Source organism: Manis pentadactyla, chromosome 2, assembly GCF_030020395.1.
Source record: "Manis pentadactyla isolate mManPen7 chromosome 2, mManPen7.hap1, whole genome shotgun sequence".
NCBI lineage: Eukaryota > Metazoa > Chordata > Mammalia > Pholidota > Manidae > Manis > Manis pentadactyla.
This window is the reverse complement of record NC_080020.1, coordinates 108852143-108873284: the sequence shown is the minus strand read 5'-3', so window position 1 is coordinate 108873284 and position 21142 is coordinate 108852143. Positions and strand designations below refer to the sequence as shown.

The 21142-nt window shown below is 40.0% G+C and overlaps 1 protein-coding gene across 1 annotated transcript in view; it reads right to left on the bottom strand.

Moving 5' to 3' along the window:
• MROH2B (maestro heat like repeat family member 2B) overlaps positions 1-21142 on the bottom strand; it is a 67840-nt gene that overhangs the window by 9048 nt on the left and 37650 nt on the right. Inside the window, 10 exon segments of the mRNA XM_036910937.2 lie at positions 36-68; positions 70-218; positions 734-860; positions 1353-1510; positions 3681-3833; positions 14026-14123; positions 15899-16019; positions 16371-16460; positions 16695-16787; positions 16880-17015. Coding sequence (XP_036766832.2) covers positions 36-68; positions 70-218; positions 734-860; positions 1353-1510; positions 3681-3833; positions 14026-14123; positions 15899-16019; positions 16371-16460; positions 16695-16787; positions 16880-17015 — 1158 coding nt within the window.

Below are 21142 nucleotides of genomic sequence, written 5' to 3'. Positions count from 1 at the left end.
ACAGCTTTGAAGGCCCTCCCTGCCTGGCCGCTTACCTGCAGGGGTCTGCAATCTGCAGCCTCTCCCCGTTGCATCACCAGCTGCCTGTGGCTCCAGGTAGAAGTGGGCATCTTCTGGCCCAGTGTGCAGCTGACTAGCTTCAGGAGAAGAGTAAAGAGCTCCGGGTACAAGCTTGTGACAGAGGTGCCCAATACCACTTCATATACAGCACAGGCCACCTGAGGGGACAAAGGACCTTGTGGTCAGGCAGGCACCTTTCTTCCATCTTCCTGGGCTGATCTTCAAGTTTGTTTTCTCCCCAAATGACTGCTTTCCAAGTTGACCATCCTCATGGTAAAAACACATGGAAGAGAGAGGGTTTGTTTATCTGGAAACTTCCCAACTCAGATTGTGTTTCTTGCTCAGGACTGCCATGTTGGGTGACTCCAAATTCCAGGGGACACCAGTCAGGTAATTGGGGTTTTTTAACAAGGGGTGCTTTGGATATCTTGAAGATTAATTTGGAAATACAGATACACAGAATTCTTGGGAGGCTGATGAGAAATTTTCTTCTAGAAGTGATCAGCCACAGACAAAATTACTGCCATATTTATACAACATAAAGTAGAGTCAATTTAAGATCAGGGCATGAAGGTGGGAAAAAGTGTGATAATGCTACATCACCAAGCTCCAGGTGGGGACACACCATAGAGTGGGGAACAATGCTGGGCCTGTGATGGGCTATCCAACTCACAGAAATTGTATCCAGCCCAGCTAGGTCATCTTCTAGTTCATTCTCAAGTTTGTTTATTAAGGCTCGCAGGAGCTTGCCACTGGAGGCTGGATTCTCAGCCAGAGACTTCCACAGTGTCTTTGTGTCCCTAGGGGGTAGTAAGGCAGGAAGCTGATAAGGCACAACTCCTAGGAACAGGAGTTTTCCATCTGTTCCATTCTAAAACCACATAATGAAATCAAAATTTCAAAATTCCAAGGACAGATGAACATACTGACATGCTTGGGGATAATAAGGATGTTTTATTTAACAACCCAGTATTCTGGCCTTGGGTTAGTGAGGTTTCTTAATGTTCATTAAGGTGGATATAGGTGTATTCTAGGCAACTGGAAAGAGGAGAAATACTCACTTTTTAATATTCCTTTATTCCTGTGGTGTATTAAAAAGAAATCTCATCATTCAATGAGGGTATGTTTATGAAAAACACTACTTGTGACTCAAACACCAATTTTGAAATTATTATTCAGGTGAGATGTTTTTAACCTTTGTTTGCTCTCTTTGTCTCAAACCACAAATTCTTCCCCAACGTCTTGCAAAGTAGCCTTTTCTGGGAGAAGGGACCCATTCAGTTAGACTCTACCTGTCAAAGGGCAGTGGCTTTTGTAAGAAGTTGGCCACAACTGCATCCATGTGAAAGCTGGCTATCTGGGAGATAGCTCCCAGCATACACTGAAAACTTTCCTCCTTTTGTCTGAGGACTGGCATGTGATGGTAGATTATGCTCAAGACCTCCAACAGCTAAAAACAAAAAAGCCAAAATAAAACACTAAGTTGCCATTTTCCCTCTACATAAATGACTTAGAACATGTACAGTCAGCACATTATATATGGGTGATTGATGCATTATAAATAATGTTAAAAAATCTATTTTAAAATCTATTCTACATGTAACCTATCTCTTAAGAGAATTATTGATGAATTGGATATTTATTCTTAAATCAACTTAGTGAATATTTAGTGAAAGGTTGCATTAAGCTGGGTGTTGTGCTAGGTACTGTGGGGAATTTACCAAAGATGAATAAGATGTAGCCATTTCTCAAAAGGAATGAGTGGTCTAATAAAAGATATTAGCCATGTACCCAAAGGCCTGCACACAGGCCATACTTGGCAAACTGTGTACAAGAGGTATACAAGGCTGAGAGCAGAATCCAGAAGTAACAGGTCGCTTTGGAGGGACATCTGGTTTGGGTCAAGAAGGACATAGAGCAATTTCAGAAGGTAAGGTGGAGATGGTGGGAAAAGCTGTCCTCATCAGAAAGAATAATGCATTTAAAGAAGGAAAATCAAAAGCATGAGAACAGATGGAGCACAGTGGATTTTTGAGCAGTGAAACGATTCTGTATGATGCTACAGTTGTGGATACATGTCATTATGCATTTGCCAACACCAAGAGTGAACCCTAATGTAAACTATGGGCTTTGGGTGATGATTTGATGTGTCAATGTAGGTTCATCGATTGTAACAAATGTACCACTCTGGTGGGGGATATTGACAGTGGGGGAGAGGGGTCAGGGGGAAAATGGGAACTCTGCATCTCCTGCTCAATTTTGTTGTAAACCTAAAATGCTCTAAGAAAATAAAATCTGTGTTAAAAAAGCAGCATAAGAACATGGGCACAGCCAAATGCAGGAAAGATCTCGGGGTTAGGAGAACAGTCTGCTTTGGAGCATAGAGAGAATGAGGGGATAAAAGGAAAATAACTTGATGGAAAAGATGAAGGCGGATCCTAGAGGGCGCTGGACAATGCCTTTCTGAATTTGGATGCCAATCTGTGGGAGGTAGGGAATGAAATACATGTTTGGATTTTTGGCATGGCGGGCGTGTTTTTATGCTAAGGTAACTGCTTCTAATGGATATTTCCCTCACTTATTTTTGGTAGAAGTTTTTAGGTTAATTATAACGTTTCTTCTGAATTGTGATTCTGTAATTGTAAATATCCAGCAAACATGATTACCACAGAGCCCCATTTCAATGATGCTTGGAGAGGATTTACATCTCTATGGTAGGCCTTTACCTATTGTGTGAACAATTCCCCTTTTATGCTAAACACCAATACATGGCCATTCGAAATTTATTAACCTTTGATTCTCCCATGCCTTAGCCCAATGCCTGCCACATACTATGAACTCAATATGTATTTTGGAAAAGACTCATTGGTAAGCAATTAGCACAGAGATCATTTCTAAAAGTCATGCTTTTGAGAATTCTTTAATTTAGGGTGGTGGACTCTGTGATATGGGGGCCATAAAGTCTTTCTCCTATTCCCCTTGAGATGTCTTCAATGAGTTAAAGATTCTTTTCTTCTTAATGTTTTTAATTGCCTGAATTCTGTTTCTGACTCTAAGAGAGAGGATAGAATATCTCCATTTGGGGCTTTTAACCGAGCTTCCTAAATTTGAATCCTGTTCACTCTGCATAACTCTCCAGTTGGGAGGAAGGGTTGAGGACTTCCCCCTTAGTCAATTCCTCAGTGACAACCTTCCTTACCAGAAACTAAACCCTAGGATGTGTAGAAGAGCAACATGAAGAGTGGCAGTGGGATTAGAAACTCTACCAGCCCTCCGTGGCCATCTCAGAGACACCCACATGGCCATTCTCATCCTCACATCCTGGCTAAGAAGCCAGGCTTCCATCATCCTAGTGCCCTTGGTTCAGAGCTGCTTCCTCTGGCCAAAGGCAAACAGAAAGTTTTTATGCTTACAGACTAGAGAGGCCACTGAGTCAGGCTGAGACAGGCACTCAGCAGAGTTTGGTTGGTAATACACAACTTGGGTCTCTGCTGAGGCTCTTGAGGCTGCACAAGCTCTTGCTTGGTGACCATCAGAGGACAAACTGAGATGTGGTGACTGACCTGGCATTTCAGAAGTCTTAGAATTCTGCTCAGTTGTCAAACTGGCTATCAGTTCACCTGATGTTCCAAAGCAGCTCCCTGCTCCTTAAGGGCTGTGATCATCCATATGCCACAGGCCTTTGCACACTTGGGGTTGAGGCTCCCCAGACCATCCAGGGTTTCCTCCAGGAACATTAGAATTTCTTCACTGGGGATGAGTTTACTGACAATCTGAGAATGCATCCAGAAAGACTCATGGTATCAACCACCTCATTTCATATCTGGTCACCTACAATGTGCTGTTATTGTTTGATTTAGGATACTAGAAACCAGTGAGATTTCCATATGACAGTTAGCATATGACTGGGGCCATAGGAACTATAGAGAAAATACTAAAATAGGACACAGACATAACCTTTGAACTCTAAGCAATCTTTTCCTAGAGTTGCCTTTTATCATTTCATGTTTATTGAAAGTCTGCTGAGGCAATTTCCTTTCCAAACCTAAAGTTATAGTATATTTCATAAGGGAAAAAATACACATAATGTTTATATAGAATGTTATATGTTATAGAGCACTTTCACATACATTTCATATATCATAGAAAATATGTCTTGTGTCTGCCAAAGAACAGCTAAGGCTTGAAAAAAATATATCACCATGTACTAAGTTTCATGCTAAATAGCAGGTGTCTCACAGTATCTATAGAGAGTATGAATTGTGTGCCCTGTCTTTTGCTCTTCTGTGTTTCTATATTAGGATTAGTCAATAAAAAGGTAAGAAAGTAAAAAAATTGCAATTTAGTGTCTAAGTATAAGACTTAACACAGAATATTTGGTTGGTAGTGTGTGAGTGTGTATATGTGTGTGTGTGTGTGTTGATGAAAATGCAGGCAAGGCAGTGTAAAGTTGGTGATTTAAATTAATTCCAGGAACATTTTCTGTGGCTTTAACAAAGCAATATGGTCATAGTTATGAGTTTGTAGGTATTAAAATATTTCTATTCACAACCATCTTCCACCAGCATCAAATGGCCTGATGATGTTTGGTAGAGCATTCTTGAGAGGAAATGAGCTCCTTTCATAAATAATTACATGTTCCAGCCAGTTTCTGAGCCATCGTTGGTCCAGGATCAAAAGACAGACTATTACATCTGTTTTATGTAACACCAAATACCTGCTTGGAGTCCACACTGAATTGCTATCTGTCTTTTTCTCACATTGGAATGGACATTGGTTTAGGAAGAGAGGCGGGAAGGAAACTCATGTTTTTGAGCACCTATCATACATCAAATGTTTTCTTAGGCATTTGACATATTCCCTCCTTGTCCCCCAACTGGTTTCTTTCCCACATTCTGATCATTTTCTCATTTCTGCTGCTCTTACCTTAGACCAAGCTACCTAATCTGTCACCTGAATTCTTGTAGTTTCTTCCAAACTTACCTCACTAATTTTACTCTTGTTAGTCTATATTCTAGTTTCAACACACCAGTCAGATGACCCTTCAGAAATATAGTCTGATTATTATTATTCTTGCAGAACCACAACTAGCCCTTAATGGGTTTTTACAAATCAGGAAAAGGTGCCCTGTCCTTAAGAGAGTTCATTTCTCAGAGAAAGGGAGCCAAGATGGCGGCGTGAGTAGAGCAGCGGAAATCTCCTCCCAAAACCACATATATCTATGAAAATATAACAAAGACAACCCTTCCTAGAATAAAGACCAGAGGACACAGGACAATATCCAGACCACATCCACACCTGAGAGAACCCAGCGCCTCGAGAAGGGGGTAAGATACAAGCCCCGGCCCCGCGGGACCCGAGCGCCCCTCCCCCCAGCTCCCAGCGGGAGAAGAGCAGGCAGAGCGGGAGGGAGACGGAGCCCAGGACTGCCGAACACCCAGCCCCAGCCATCCGGACCAGAGCGCAGACACAGTGCATGCGCGGGGGGCCCTGGATACTAGGGAAACTGGGCAGCAAGAACAGTGAGCGGGTACCGGAGGACATAAGAAAAGTGAGCGGCCATTTTTTTTTTTGCTGTTTTGTTTTGGCGAGCGCTTTTTGGAAGTCTTAAAGGGGTAGGGACCCCAATACTAGGGAAACAGGGCAGCAAGACCGGTGAGGAGATGCCTGAGGCTGGCACCAGATAATAAAGAAAAACGAGGGGCCATTTTTTATTTTTATTTTAATTTTTTTTAATTAAAAAAATTATTTTTTGTTTTTTGTGGTCGTTATTTTGTTTTGGCAGGTGCTTTTTGGAAGTCTTAAAGGGGCAGGGCGGGACACTTAATCCAGAGGTAGGGAATCCGGGGATCTCTGGGCACCCTAACCCCTGGGCTGCAGGGAGCAGGGAGGCCCCTTACGGAGATAAATAGCCTCCCGGCCGCTCCTGCTCCAACGCGACTCCACCACATTGGAGCAGAGGCCCGAGCCAGGCCATGCCCACAGCAACAGCGGAGATAAACTCCGTAGCAGCCGGGCAGGAAGCAGAAACCCTGTCTATGTGCAGCTGCCCAGCACAAGCCACTAGAGGTCACTGTTCTCCCAGGAGAGGAGGGCCAGAAACCAACAAGACGGGAAGTTCTTCCAGCCATCACTCGTCCCAGCTCTGCAAACTATTCCTATCACCATGAAAAGGCAAAGCTACAGGCAGACAAAGATCACAGAGACAACACAGAGAAGGAGACAGACCTAACCAGTCTTCCTGACAAAGAATTCAAAATAAGAATCATAAACATGCTGACAGAGATGCAGAGAAATACGCAAGAGAAATGGGATGAAGGCTGGAGGGAGATCACAGATGCCAGAAAGGAGATTGCAGAAATGAAACAAACTCTGGAAGGGTTTATAAGCAGAATGGATAGGATGCAAGAGGCCATTGATGGAACTGAAACCAGAGAACAGGAACGCATAGAAGCTGACATAGAGAGAGACAAAAGGATCTCCAGGAATGAAACAATATTAAGAGAACGGTGTGACCAATCCAAAAGGAACTATATCCGTATTATAGGGGTTCCAGAAGAAGAAGAGAGAGGAAAAGAGATGGAAAGTATCTTAGAAGAAATAATTGCTGAAAACTTCCCCAAACTGGGGGAAGAAATAATCGAACAGACCACGGAAATACACAGAACCCCCAACAGAAAGGATCCAAGGAGGACAACACCAAGACACATAATAATTAAAATGGCAAAGATCAAGGACAAGGAAAGAGTTTTAAAGGCAGCTAGAGAGAAAAAGGTCACCTATAAAGGAAAACCCATCAGGCTAACATCAGACTTCTCGACAGAAACCCTACAGGCCAGAAGAGAATGGCATGATACATTTAATACAATGAAACAGAAGGGCCTTGAACCAAGGATACTGTATCCAGCACAACTATCATTCAAATATGATGGTGGGATTAAACAATTCCCAGACAAACAAAAGCTGAGGGAATTTGCTTCCCACAAACCACCTCTACAGAACATCTTACAGGGACTGTTCTAGATGGGAGCACTCCTAGAAAGAGCACAGCACAAAACACCCAACATATGAAGAATCAAGGAGGAGGAATAAGAAGGGAGATAAGAAAAGAATCTCCAGAAAGTGTATATAACAGCTCAAAAAGTGAGCTAAGTTAGGCAGTAAGATACTAAAGAGGCTAACCTTGAACCTTTGGTAACCACGAATTTAAAGCCTGCAATGGCAATAAGTACATATCTTTCAATAGTCACCCTAAATGTTAATGGACTGAATGCACCAATCAAAAGACACAGAATAATAGAATGGATAAAAAAGCGAGACCCATCTATATGCTGCTTACAAGAAACTCACCTCAAACCCAAAGACATGTACAGACTAAAAGTCAAGGGATGGAAAAACATATTTCAGGCAAACAACAGCGAGAAGAAAGCAGGGGTTGCAGTACTAATATCAGACAAAATAGACTTCAAAACAAAGAAAGTAACAAGAGATAAAGAAGGACACTACATAATGATAAAGGGCTTAGTCCAACAAGAGGATATAACCATTCTAAATATATATGTACCCAACACAGGAGCCCCAGCATATGTGAAACAATACTAACAGAACTAAAGGGGGAAATAGACTGCAATGCATTCATTCTAGGAGACTTCAACACACCACTCACCCCAAAGGATAAATAAGTAAGGACACAGAAGCACTGAACAACACAGGAGAGCAGATGGACCTAATAGACATCTATAGAACTCTACATCCAAAAGCAACAGGATACACATTCTTCTCAAGTGCACATGGAACATTCTCCAGAATAGACCACATACTAGGCCAGAAAAAGAACCTCAGTAAATTCCAAAAGATTGAAATCCTACCAATCAACTTTTCAGACCACAAAGGCATAATACTAGAAATAAACTGTACAAAGAAAGCAAAAAGGCTCACAAACACATGGAGGATTAACAACATGCTCCTAAATAATCAATGGATCAATGACCAAATCAAAATGGAGATCCATCAATATATGGAAACAAATGACAACAACACTAAGCCCCAACTTCTGTGGGACACAGCAAAAGCAGTCTTAAGAGGAAAGTATATAGCAATCCAAGCATATTTAAAAAAGGAAGAACAAGCCCAAATGAATGGTCTAATGTCACAATTATCGAAATTGGAAAAAGAAGAACAAATGAGGCCTAAGGTCAGCAGAAGGAGGGACATAATAAAGATCAAAGAAGAAATAAATAAAATTGAGAAGAATAAAACAATAGCAAAAATCAATGAAACCAAGAGCTGGTTCTTCGAGAAAATAAACAAAATAGATAAGCCTCTAGCGAGACTTATTAAGAGGAAAAGAGAGTCAACACAAATCAACAGTATCAGAAACGAGAAAGGAAAAATCATGACGGAGCCCACAGAAATACAAAGAATTATTAGAGAATACTATGAAAACCTATATGCTAACAAGCTGGGAAACCTAGGAGAAATGGACAACTTCCTAGAAAAATACAACCTTCCAAGACTGACCCAGAAAGAAACAGAAAATCTAAACAGACCAATTACCAGCAATGAAATTGAAGCAGTAATCAAAAAACTACCAAAGAACAAAACCCCCGGGCCAGATGGATTTACCTTGGAATCTTATCAGACATACAGGGAAGATATAATACCCATTCTCCTTAAGGTTTTCCAAAAAATAGAGGAGGGGATACTCACAAACTCATTCTATGAAGCTAACATCACCCTAATACCAAAACCAGGCAAAGACCCCACAAAAAAAGAAAACGACAGACCAATATACCTGATGAACATAGATGCAAAAATATTCAACAAAATATTAGCAAACCGAATTCAAAAATACATCAAAAGGATCATACACCATGACCAAGTGGGATTCATCCCAGGGATGCAAGAATGGTACAACATTCGAAAGTCCATCAACATCATCCACCACATCAACAAAAAGAAAGACAAAAACCACATGATCATCTCCATAGATGCTGAAAAAGCATTTGACAAAGTTCAACATCCATTCATGATAAAAACTCTCAGCAAAATGGGAATAGAGGGCAAGTACCTCAACATAATAAAGGCCATCTATGATAAACCCACAGCCAACATTATATTGAACAGCGAGAAGCTGAAAGCATTTCCTCTGAGATCGGGAACTAGACAGGGATGCCCACTCTCCCCACTGTTATTTAACATAATACTGGAGGTATTAGCCATGGCAATCAGACAAAACAAAGAAATACAAGGAATCCAGATTGGTAAAGAAGAAGTTAAACTGTCACTATTTGCAGATGACATGATACTGTACATAAAAAACCCTAAAGACTCCACCCCAAAACTACTAGAACTGATATCGGAATACAGCAAATTTGCAGGATACAAAATTAACACACAGAAATCTGTGGCTTTCCTATACACTAGCAATGAACCAACAGAAAGAGAAATCAGGAAAACAACTCCATTCACAATTGCATCAAAAAAAATAAAATACCTAGGAATAAACCTAACCAAAGAAGTGAAAGACTTATACTCTGAAAACTACAAGTCACTCTTAAGAGAAATTAAAGAGGACACTAACAAATGGAAACTCATCCCATGCTTGTGGTTAGGAAGAATTAATATCGTCAAAATGGCCATTCTGCCCAAAGCATTATACAGATTTGATGTAATCCCTATGAAACCACCAGCAACATTCTTCAATGAACTGTAACAAATAATTCAAAAATTCATATGGGAACACGAAAGACCACGAATAGCCAAAGCAATCCTGAGAAAGAAGAATAAAGTAGGGGGGATCTCACTCCCCAACTTCAAGCTCTACTATAAAGCCATAGTAATCAAGACAATTTGGTACTGGCACAAGAGCAGAGCCACAGACCAATGGAACAGTCTTGAGAATCCAGACATTAACCCAGATATATATGGTCAATTAATATTTGATAAAGGAGCCATGGACATACAATGGTGAAATGACAGTCTCTTCAACAGATGGTGCTGGCAAAACTGGACAGCTACATGTAGGAGAATGAAACTGGACCATTGTCTAACCCCATATACAAAAGTCAACTCAAAATGGATCAAAGACCTGAATGTAAGTCATGAAACCATTAAACTCTTGGAAGAAAACATAGACAAAAACCTCTTAGACATAAACATGAGTGACCTCTTCTTGAACATATCTCCCCGGGCAAGGAAAACAACAGCAAAAATGAACAAGTGGGACTATATTAAGCTGAAAAGCTTCTGTACAGCAAAGACACCATCAATAGAACAAAAAGGAACCCTACAGTATGGGAGAATATATTTGAAAATGACACATCTGATAAAGGCTTGACGTCCAGAATATATAAAGAGCTCACACGCCTCAACAAACAAAAACAAATAACCCAATTAAAAAATGGGCAGAGGAACTGAACAGACGGTTCTCCAAAAAAGAAATACAGATGGCCAACAGACACATGAAAAGATGCTCCACATCGCTAATTATCAGAGAAATGCAAATTAAAACTACAATGAGGTATCACCTCACACCAGTAAGGATGGCTGCCATCCAAAAGACAAACAACAACAAATGTTGGTGAGGCTGTGGAGAAAGGGGAACCCTCCTACACTGCTGGTGGGAATGTAAGTTAGTTCAACCATTGTGGAAAGCAGTATGGAGGTACATCAAAATGCTCAAAACAGACTTACCATTTGACCCAGGAATTGCACTCCTAGGAATTTACCCTAAGAATGTAGCAATCAAGTATGAGAAAGAGCAATGCACCCCTATGTTTATCGCAGCACTATTTACAATAGCTAAGAATTGGAAACAACCTAAATGTCCATCTACGGATGAATGGATAAAGAAGAGGTGGTACATATACACAATGGAATACTACTCAGCCATAAGAAAAGGACAAATCCTACCATTTGCAGCAACATGGATGGAGCTGGAGGGTATTATGCTCAGTGAAACAAGCCAAGCGGAGAAAGAGAAATACCAAATGATTTCACTCATCTGTGGAATATAAGAACAAAGGAAAAACTGAAGGAACAAAACAGCAGCAGAATCACAGAACTCAAGAATGGACTAACAGGTACCAAAGGGAAAGGGACTGGGGAGGATGGGTGGGTAAGTGGGGGGAGAAGAAGTGAGGTATTAAGATTAGCATGCATGGGGGGGTGGGAGAAAGGGGAGGGCTGTAAAACACAGAGAAGGCAAGTAGTGATTCTACAACATTTTGCTATGCTGATGGACAGTGACTGTAAAGGGGTTTATAGGGGGGACCTGGTATAGGGGAGAGCCTAGTAAACATAATATTCGTCATGTAAGTGTAGATTAATGATACCAAAAAAAACAACAAAAAAAGGCAGTTCCTGTGTGGTGACCTCCAATGAGTTCTACACAAGGGTATAAAGGGCATATAAAAGTGTAGGCAAAGGGTCTGTTTGTGTTTATACAGAGGATCAAAGCCTAATTGGGCTACCCTGAAAATGAACTAAGATACGATATGAAAAAGAACTTCCAACATCAGCACTCTCTGGAAGACTCATGCCAGAAGATGATCATCAAAAAACCCCAACAAAGATCAACGCAGTGCTACAGCTGTAGGTGCACTCATTCCACCAGTTCCTGGACTTGCCATGGGAATGAAGAAGGAGATATCTAAGCTGGCGTGTGCATACAGTAAAACAACAAATTTGACTGGATCTATACTGTTGGAACTCAACCAAGAATTAGGAGAAGTGCAAATTGTAGCGCTCCAAAATCTTACAACTACAGACTATTTACTGTTAAAAGAACATATGGGATGTGAACAGTCCCCAGGAATGGGTTGTTTTAATTTGTCTGATTTCTCTCAGACTGTTCAAGCTCAGTTGGACAATATCCATCATATCATAGATAAGTTTTCACAAATGCCTAAGGTGCCTAACTGGTTTTCTTGGTTTCACTGGAGATGGCTGGTAATTACAGGTATGCTTTGGTTATGTAACTATACTCTTATTATGTTTATGTGTGTGCGCAATTTAAGTAGTAGCTTAAAACCTATACATGCTGAAGTTACTCTTCAAGAAGATATGTCAAAGAAATAATCAATCTTCCCATGGTTTCTTCTGCCTGCTACTTCTATAGCTTTTCTTCTTCCTTCCTAATTACAACCCTTAAATAGAATTCATGCCTCATATCAAATTTACCGAGTATCATAATTCTTCCAAGTGGTAAAGATACCTCAAGACAAATGCTGGGCATAGAAGCCACAGGGCATAAATATGCAAAGAAGTAAAAAGCTAGCCTTTTCAAACAATAAGGCTTCTGTCTCACTTACCAACTTTACATTTCCCTGTATGGCCCCGGAAGATGACTGGTTAGCCAGAGACGGGTAAGATTCCTCAAGGGAGGAACAACCTAAGACAGGCACAGTCGCAGGGGGGCCATCAGGTGAGAAATTGGGGATCAACAGAGGTGAGGCTTAGAACCTCACCCCCCCTGTTCTGAGAGAAATCTTCTGCATACGTGGATGTTTTATTGCCCTTGTCTAGCTTGGATTAACACATAGTCTATAGGCACACACCTGATTATCTACATTTGCTCTCTTACAACACTAAACTATGTTTTCTACCTTTATCTTGTCTCTACCTACCACTTCAGCATTTTATTAAAAATAATAACAATAAAGAGAGAAATGTGGTATTCACATATAAATCAAGTATAAAAATCAAATGGGTATTCATATTTGAACTGACTGTTTATAGTTCATAATGCAGGAGCAAAACCGAAAGTTTCTGTGATGACTGCCCTTGTAATGTTCACCATGTGACTTATTCACTATGTAAGAATTTGTTCTCCATGTAAGAACTTGTTCGTTATGCTTCAGAAGATTGGAGACTGATGAAAATTAGGCTTGGGGTGGATTAATGATTGTGCATTGAGCATTGACTCCCCTATACAGAATTTTATTGTTTTAACAACCATTTGATCAATAAATACGAGAGATGCCCTCACAAAAAAAAAAAAAGTACTCACTTCCAATTGTAAAATAAATAAGTAACCGAGATGTAATGTATAGCATCAGGAATATAGTCAAAATATTGTAACAACTTGGTATGGTGATAGCTGGTACCTAGAATTATCATGTATATAAATGTTGAATCACTGTGTTGTACACCTGAATCTAATGTAATGTAATACTGTGTGTCAACTACCCTTCAATAAAAAATAATTAGCTAAAAAAAGAGAGTCCATTTCTCTTTGTAAGTATGTTGTCATAAGGATTGACTTAGTTGGACCCTTTACTGCCATCTTTGGATAGCTGGCAAAATGCACATATAAATCTATAATGTCTATATTGGGAATGATGTCATCCCCCCATCAGGATGCTCTTGTGCATTTCACAACTGGCACAATTGTATATAGTCGCCCTGACTATTTTGAAAACTTACCTGCTGACTTTTGATTTCAATTCAAGTAAAATCCAAGGTTCTTAACAAGGCATGGAAGGTACATGAAGCAGCCCTGGGCTATCTCTTGGATCTCCCACTTCTTTCCCCATCTCAGGGCCTTAGCACTTGCTGTTTCCTCTCTCCCTGGAATGTTCTTTTCCAGATGTATCCATGTTCTCTCTTTCAGATTGGTTTTCTCTAAAGTTTCACTCCTGCTTGTTTTCTGAATCTGACTCTCAATTCCCTTATTTGACTTTATTTTTCTCCATTATAACTATGTGAAACCACATTTATTTGGCTCACACTATCTGGAGAGGACCACTTGGTTTACAAGGTTTCCCCAGAGTCTGAAATGATCAGTAGCAGGTGTAGACTGGCCACAAGTACCAAGAGTTAATAAAAGACAGAACAAAGGTCTTCCGTTTGGCTTGAATGACTTAACTGTTGCTTTCCCTCATAATGGGAAATACACAGCTTACCTGGAAATCAAACCAGAATCATATTTGCATCCCTTGGTCAGTCCTCTGTATTTATTACCTTTGCTATTTTAGAAGAAATCTTGATGTGGACCTGCTCATTAGCATATTGCAGCCCTTCCTGCAAACAATGCAGCCTTTCCACTTCTAGCCAAATGCCTAAAATCAAGAAAGGGACACGTAAATCTAAGAGTTCAAAGACCTCTTGATCTTGGTCTTGATAGAGATTCAAGAGATTGGCTATATTTTGATGTGCCATTAATTCGGCTGCCTGATAAGATGGTGAACTTGAGAGCAAACACATATTGAATAGTTACCATGTGCTGGGCATCATGCTAAATACTCTGCATACAATGATCTCATTTATTTCTCATGAGTTCACAGAGATAGACTCTTCTCTTAATTGCAGATGAAAAAGCTGAGGCAGAAAGATGTGAAGCCATTTGGCAACAGCCACGCAGTAGCTAAAAACAGGAGATTTGCAATTTGAACTCTAGTCTGTCTTGATGCAACTCCCAAGCTCTTCCTACTCTGCTGTACTGCTGTCTCTGTTGGAGTTGCCTTCTGCAGTGAGCAACTAACCCAACAGCACGTACAGACTGGGGTCAGAGACCTGGGGCCCAAGCTGTGCCACTCCTTTCTGCCGACTAAGCTACTGGTATATTTCTAATGTCAGATCCCTCATCTCTAAATTGACTGAGCAACAGCCGTGAGTATTTAATTTAGTATCACACGAGTTACTTGTGTATAGCAGGTGTTTAATAATCATATTCTTTGTCTCTACCATGCTTATTTGATTAATCAAGAAAAAAGACTTACTGAATTTCTTTTTAAAGAAGAGTATGTGAGGGCTTGAATTTTGTGTTTTTGAAGACTAAAAGAAGATGAGGTAAAACAATAACGATTAAAATTCCTTACTTTGTGAGGTCCCTTTCTGGCACATGTCTTCTTTTTACTGGAATGATCCCTTAGTTCTTACTTCCTTAATTTGTTATCTTTTTCTGGCTTGGTAGAAGCATATATCCTAATGAATTACCTTCCTATATTTCAGGAGACTTTTGTTCCCTTTCTGGTTCTGCCAAATAGTATTTTCCATATCGACTGACTATCCCCAACCAATCCCACGTTTAGGCTTAACACACTTTTAAAAATATGGATCTTAGATTTGTGTGTCCCCAACATCAGAACAGTGCTTAACACATAAATATTTTCTGAGTACCCAAAAGAATGAAGATCAGAACATAGGCGAGACACCATGAGACCTAGATCGGGTGTTCCCGTCTACACCTACTCTCCAGAGAACTGTGCACACACAGTGTGGGGCTGGCCTCAGGGAAACACCTGCTGATTTAACCTGGACAGAAGGTTCTGATTACTGGATTCAGCCTGAGATGGAGGCTTTAAAATTCCTTACATTTACTGATATTCACAGTTATTCACATGTACTTGGAGAGCAGACAGAGATCCTGTTATGGAAACTGGAAAAACCTCCACAAAGTTCTCTCTTAAAAAATCTTGAAGTCACTTAGCACCATAATACAGTACAATTTTCTCCTGAAGAAAACCATGGGTAGAGAAAACATTGCCAATGTGCCTAACTGCTCAGCAATTTCAACTGGACACTTTCAAAACATTTTACCTGCTTAATGGACCTTTATGATGCTTGGATGTTATCTTTCTTTTAAAAAACAGAGCCACTGAGGGAAAAATTTTCAAGAGAGAGATGAATTCCATGGCATAATTAAGTATTAACATGCAGAAATGGCTGAACTGGAGAGAGAGAGGTGGGCAGAGACAGACAGACAGACAAAGAGGGAGAGAGGGAGGGAGGAAAGAAGAAGGAAGGGAAAAAAACAGATATACAGAAGACAAACAGAGAACAAAAGAAAATAAATGTCATCTCTTCATTTGTGGGTTTCTCAGCTTTCCTTCACCTATTATACAGAACAGACCGAGAGCTGAGCTCGCAGCTGTCTGACGGATGGTGGGCAGAGTGTCGCAGGAGTGAGGGGCCAAGAGGCCGAGGATGGAGCCGATTTTAAAGTTCTCTGGTGTCTGCAAGACAAAGGAGGTCCTCACAGTGGCTTCATGATATCCCAGGATATTCCCAACACTGGATATTAAGTGTCTGATTTTTCCCTACAGGTGCTTAGAATGAAAATGAAGCTTGAGCCTTCCCTTTAAGGGCAATGGGAGAGTGAGCAAGCAAGCCTGCAGAGACAGCTGACAGCTCATCCTAGCGTGCTTGGGGCGCTCTGGGGCCAGGAGGCGCCTCTCCGGTGGGTCTCTGGGAGGCACGGCATTCTGGGACCCGAGATCCGTCGTGCAGGGATTTTGGATCCTGAGGCCTCAGAGACCCCTGTTGCTAGAGGCAATGACATCTCCCCATTTCAGGGGAGTCCTCACCTCAGCATCATTCGCCAGCACTTTGGCAGTGATCTGGAAGGCTCTTTCTCTTTCCTACTCTTTTTGTGAAACAAGCCACATTCGGAAAAGCTGTTGGTCAAAGAGCAAATGTCCTTTCCTTAGTATTCTTCATATTCACTCATTCTCACTCTCTCATGCCTGCTCTCTCTCTGCCTTTTCTGTAGCAGGGTACTCACCTCCCCACGCAGTTCTGAAGTGGACACACCCTACCTGGTGGGTCAAGTGGGTCAGGCTGGACTGACTCTCCCTGTGGAGGGAGCACAGATCAGGGAATATGGGACTCTGAGCGGTGGTCTGACTCACATTAAACATTTCCTGACAGTCTGCTTTCACGTTGTCCCACATCACGGTCCTCAGCAGCTTTCCCAGGGCGTCCATGGATCGTTCATAGAGAAACTGAAGTCAAACGCGAGCATGAGTGTCAGGTGAGGTGCGAGAGCCAGGCCTGCTGCCGACCCTGTTTCCACTCAGGCCTCAGCACCACGCACGCTAATGTGCTTCTTGTCCTTGTCCGTCTCGCCCTCATTTTTGAGTTTTTCTAGAGGTGGGAGGGGCAGCAGCCTCCGGATAGACTCTTCAAGAATATTAAGATGGTCATTTAGTGAGGGCTGGGGTTTCAATTTGCTGAAACGACAACCATGTGGAGAAATGGATATTATGAGGAAACACAACCCAGGAGAGTTCCAAAACTGCCAATCACCTCTAAAAGGGTCAGACACGTTTTCTCACATGTTGGGATGTTGAGGGAAGTGGTGACAGGAGTAGAGAAGATTGGGGACACAGACTCAAAGCGTGCATGTGAGTATACTCAGCATGCATCAGTGCTTATTTATTAGAGAAATAAACAAATCACCACTTGGTTTGCATTACTTAACCCTTTATTAGGTGATTTGTGGTAATATTAACCTACTTGTTTCTTTCAGTACTTGTGCGTGTGTGCATGTGTGTATGTGAGAGAGATAGAAAGAGAGAGATTGACTCTAAGCTTGAAGCAGTGTTTTTATCAGTTTCATATGTCCTGTAAATGTTATATGTAGGGTCACACATACTTTAGGTTCTTATAAATGCTTAAGTAAATAGATGCTATGGGAATCTTTTTTCTTCCCTTCCTCCCTCCCTTCCTCCCTTCCTTCCTTCCTTCCTTCCTTCCTTCCTTCCTTCCTGTCTTTCTTTCTTGTAGACATTTACTATAGACATCATGAGTATATGAACAAACCTAGACATAACTTGGGAAAATGAAAATGTTCAATAAACATGAAAAACCCCATTTATTGTTAAATAAATATAAATTGAGACAATCCCATACAACTTGCCAGCTACCAAATTACCAAATAAATTAAAATTGATGATACTGTCAGGGCAGGATGGAACTGGTTCTCTCTGAAGGGAATGAAAGTCAGTACCAACAGAGGGACAGCTCTATTGAGAGTCTTTAATGTTTTGATATATGCTGAACAATCTTTTCATCTTTATTGTCTGTCTGGCTGACTGTTTTTAAAAAAAGTGAACTTACCAAGTATAATTTAAGCATAACAAGCTGCATCCATTTAAATTGTGAAATTAAATGAATTTCACATCCATGAAACCCCCACGATAATCAATAGAGAATACCCAAAAGTTTCCTTATGCCCCTTTGCAGTTCATCTGTTCTTTTACGCTGGCCCCAGGCAAACACTGATGTGCTGATATTAGAGATTAGTTTGCAAGTTCTACCGGGGTCCTCTCCGAGTGGGTGTACCTGATAGCAACATGCAGCTATTGAACACTCGGGTTGTGGCTAGTCTGAATTAAGATATGTAATTCTAAAACACTGGATTGTGAAGATTTATGTGATTATTTGATTAATTGAGAAAAAAGGCTTAATGAATTTCTTTTTAAAAAAGAGTATGTGAGGACTTGAATTTTGTGTTTCTGGAGAATGAAGGCTGAAAGAAGATGAGGTAGAGCAATAATAGAGTGTGTTTAATTGAGATATTTTTGAAAATGAAAATTCTTTTAAATTATCTCATTACTTTAAAAAATATTGAATACATAGTGAAATGATAATATACTGAATGTTAGATTAAATAAAATAATAATCACAATTAGTTAAACTTCTTTTTACTTTTTAAAAAGGAGCTACCAGAAAATTTTAAATGACATATGTGATTTGCATTATATTTGCACTTGACAACACTGTTCTAGAGCATGGTTAATTTTTAATTCATTATCAAGATTTATTATTTAAAAAAAAAAAAAAAGCAGTTCCTGTGTGGTGACCTCCAATGAGTTCTACACAATGATATAAAGGGCATATAAAAGTGTAGGCAAAGGGTCTGTTTGTGTTTATACAGAGGATCAAAGCCTAATTGGGCTACCCTGAAAATGAACTAAGATACGATATGAAAAAGAACTTCCAACATCAGCACTCTCGGGAAGACTCATGACAGAAGATGATCAGCAAAAAAAAAACAAACCCCAACAAAGATCCACGCACTGCCACAGGTGTAGATGCACTCATCCCACCAGCTCCTGGACTTGCCATGCTAATGAAGAAGGAGATATCTAAGCTGGCCTGTGCATACAGTAAAACAACAAATTTGACTGGATCTATACTGTTGGAACTCAACCAAGAATTAGGAGAAGTGCAAATTGTAGCGCTCCAAAATCTTACAACCACAGACTATTTACTGTTAAAAGAACATATGGGATGTGAACAGTCCCCAGGAATGGGTTGTTTTAATTTGTCTGATTTCTCTCAGACTGTTCAAGTTCAGTTGGACAATATCCACCATATCATAGATAAGTTTTCACAAATGCCTAAGGTGCCTAACTGGTTTTCTTGGTTTCACTGGAGATGGTTGGTAATTACAGATATGCTTTGGTTACATAACTGTACTCCTATTATGTTAATGTGTGCGCACAATTTTATTAGTAGTTTAAAACCTATCCATGCTGAAGTTACTCTACAAGAAGATATGTCAAAGAAATAATCAATCTTCCCAGGTTTTCTTCCGCCTGCTACTTCTATAGCTTTTCTTCTTCCTACCTAATTACAACCCTTAAATGGAATTCGTGCCACATGTCGAATTTACCAAGTATCATAATTCTTCCAAGTGGTAAAGACACCTCAAGACAAATGCTGGGCATAGAAGCCACAGGGCATAAATATGCAAAGAAGTAAAAAGCTAACCTTTTCAAACAATAAGGTTTCTCTCTCACTTACCAACTTTACATTTCCCTGTATGGCCCCGGAAGATGACTGGCTAGCCACAGACGAGTCAGATTCCTCAAGGGAGGAACAACCTAAGACAGGCACAGTCGCAGGGGGGCCATCAGGTGAGAAAATGGGGATCAGCAGAGGTGAGGCTTAGAACCTCCCACCTCATGTTCTGAGAGAAATCTTCTGCATACGTGGATGTTTTATTGCCCTTGTCTAGCTTGGATTAACACATAGTCTACAGGCACACACCTGATCATCTACATTTGCTCTCTTACAACACTAAACTCTGTTTTCTACCTTTATCTCATATCTACCTACCACTTCAGCATTTTATTAAAAATAATAATAATAGAGAAATGTGGTATCCACATATAAATCAAGTATAAAAATCAAATAGGTATTCATATTTGAACTGTTTATAGTTCATAATGCATGAACAAAACCGAAAGTTTCTGTGATGACTGCCCTTGTAATGTTCACCATGTAACTTATTCACTATGTAAGAACTTGTTCTTTATGCATCAGAAGATTGGAGACTGATGAAAATTAGGCTTGGGGTGGATTAATGATTGTGCATTGAGTATTGACCCCCCTATACAGAATTTTATTGTTGTTAACAACCATTTGATCAATAAATATGAGAGATGCCCTCACACACACACAAAAAATTTATATATATATATACATATATATATATATATATATATATATATAAACACACTTCCAATTGTAAAATAAATAAGTAACCGGGATGTAATGTATAGCATCAGGAATATAGTCAAAATATTGTAACAACTTGGTATGGTGATAGCTGGTACCTAGAATTATCATGTATATAAATGTTGAATCACTGTGTTGTAAAAAAAAAAAAAAGATTTATTATTTAAGCTTTCTTCAAATTTCCCTCCTCTTTGTAAACAGGGCAACCTATGCCTTTCCCTCTGTTACATCTTACAACATTTTAGAGCAATTATGTGGGTGTGTTTCATGTCTATTTTGCCCAGTAGGTAAGACCATATTTTGTTCATCATCAATGCCTGATACATAGATGACACTCAGTAATATTTATTGAGCCAAATCGTCAACTTTTATGATTAGAAGTTCAGAGAACATTTTTTTGCCCAAAGGTGTCTACCAAAGTATTATTTATACCTGTTACCTCAGCTTAATAAAAGACGTATATGAAAAGCATATAGCTAATATCATACTAGGTTGTAAAAGACTGAAAACTTTTCCTCTAACATCAAGAACAAAACAAGGGTGCTTGCTTTTGCCACTTCTATTTAACATAGTACTGGAAGTCCTAGCCAGAAAAATTAGGTAAGACAAAGAAATAAAAACCATCCAGACTGGAAAGGAAGAAGTAAAATTATCTGTTTGCAGGTAACATGATCTAGTTTATATAAAACACTAAAGGTTACACACACACATACACACAAAACAATGAGAACCAACAAATTCAACAGAGTTGCAGAATACAAAATCAACATGCAAAAATCAGTTGTATATCTGTATACTAACAATTAAATAGGAATTTAAGACTTTCATT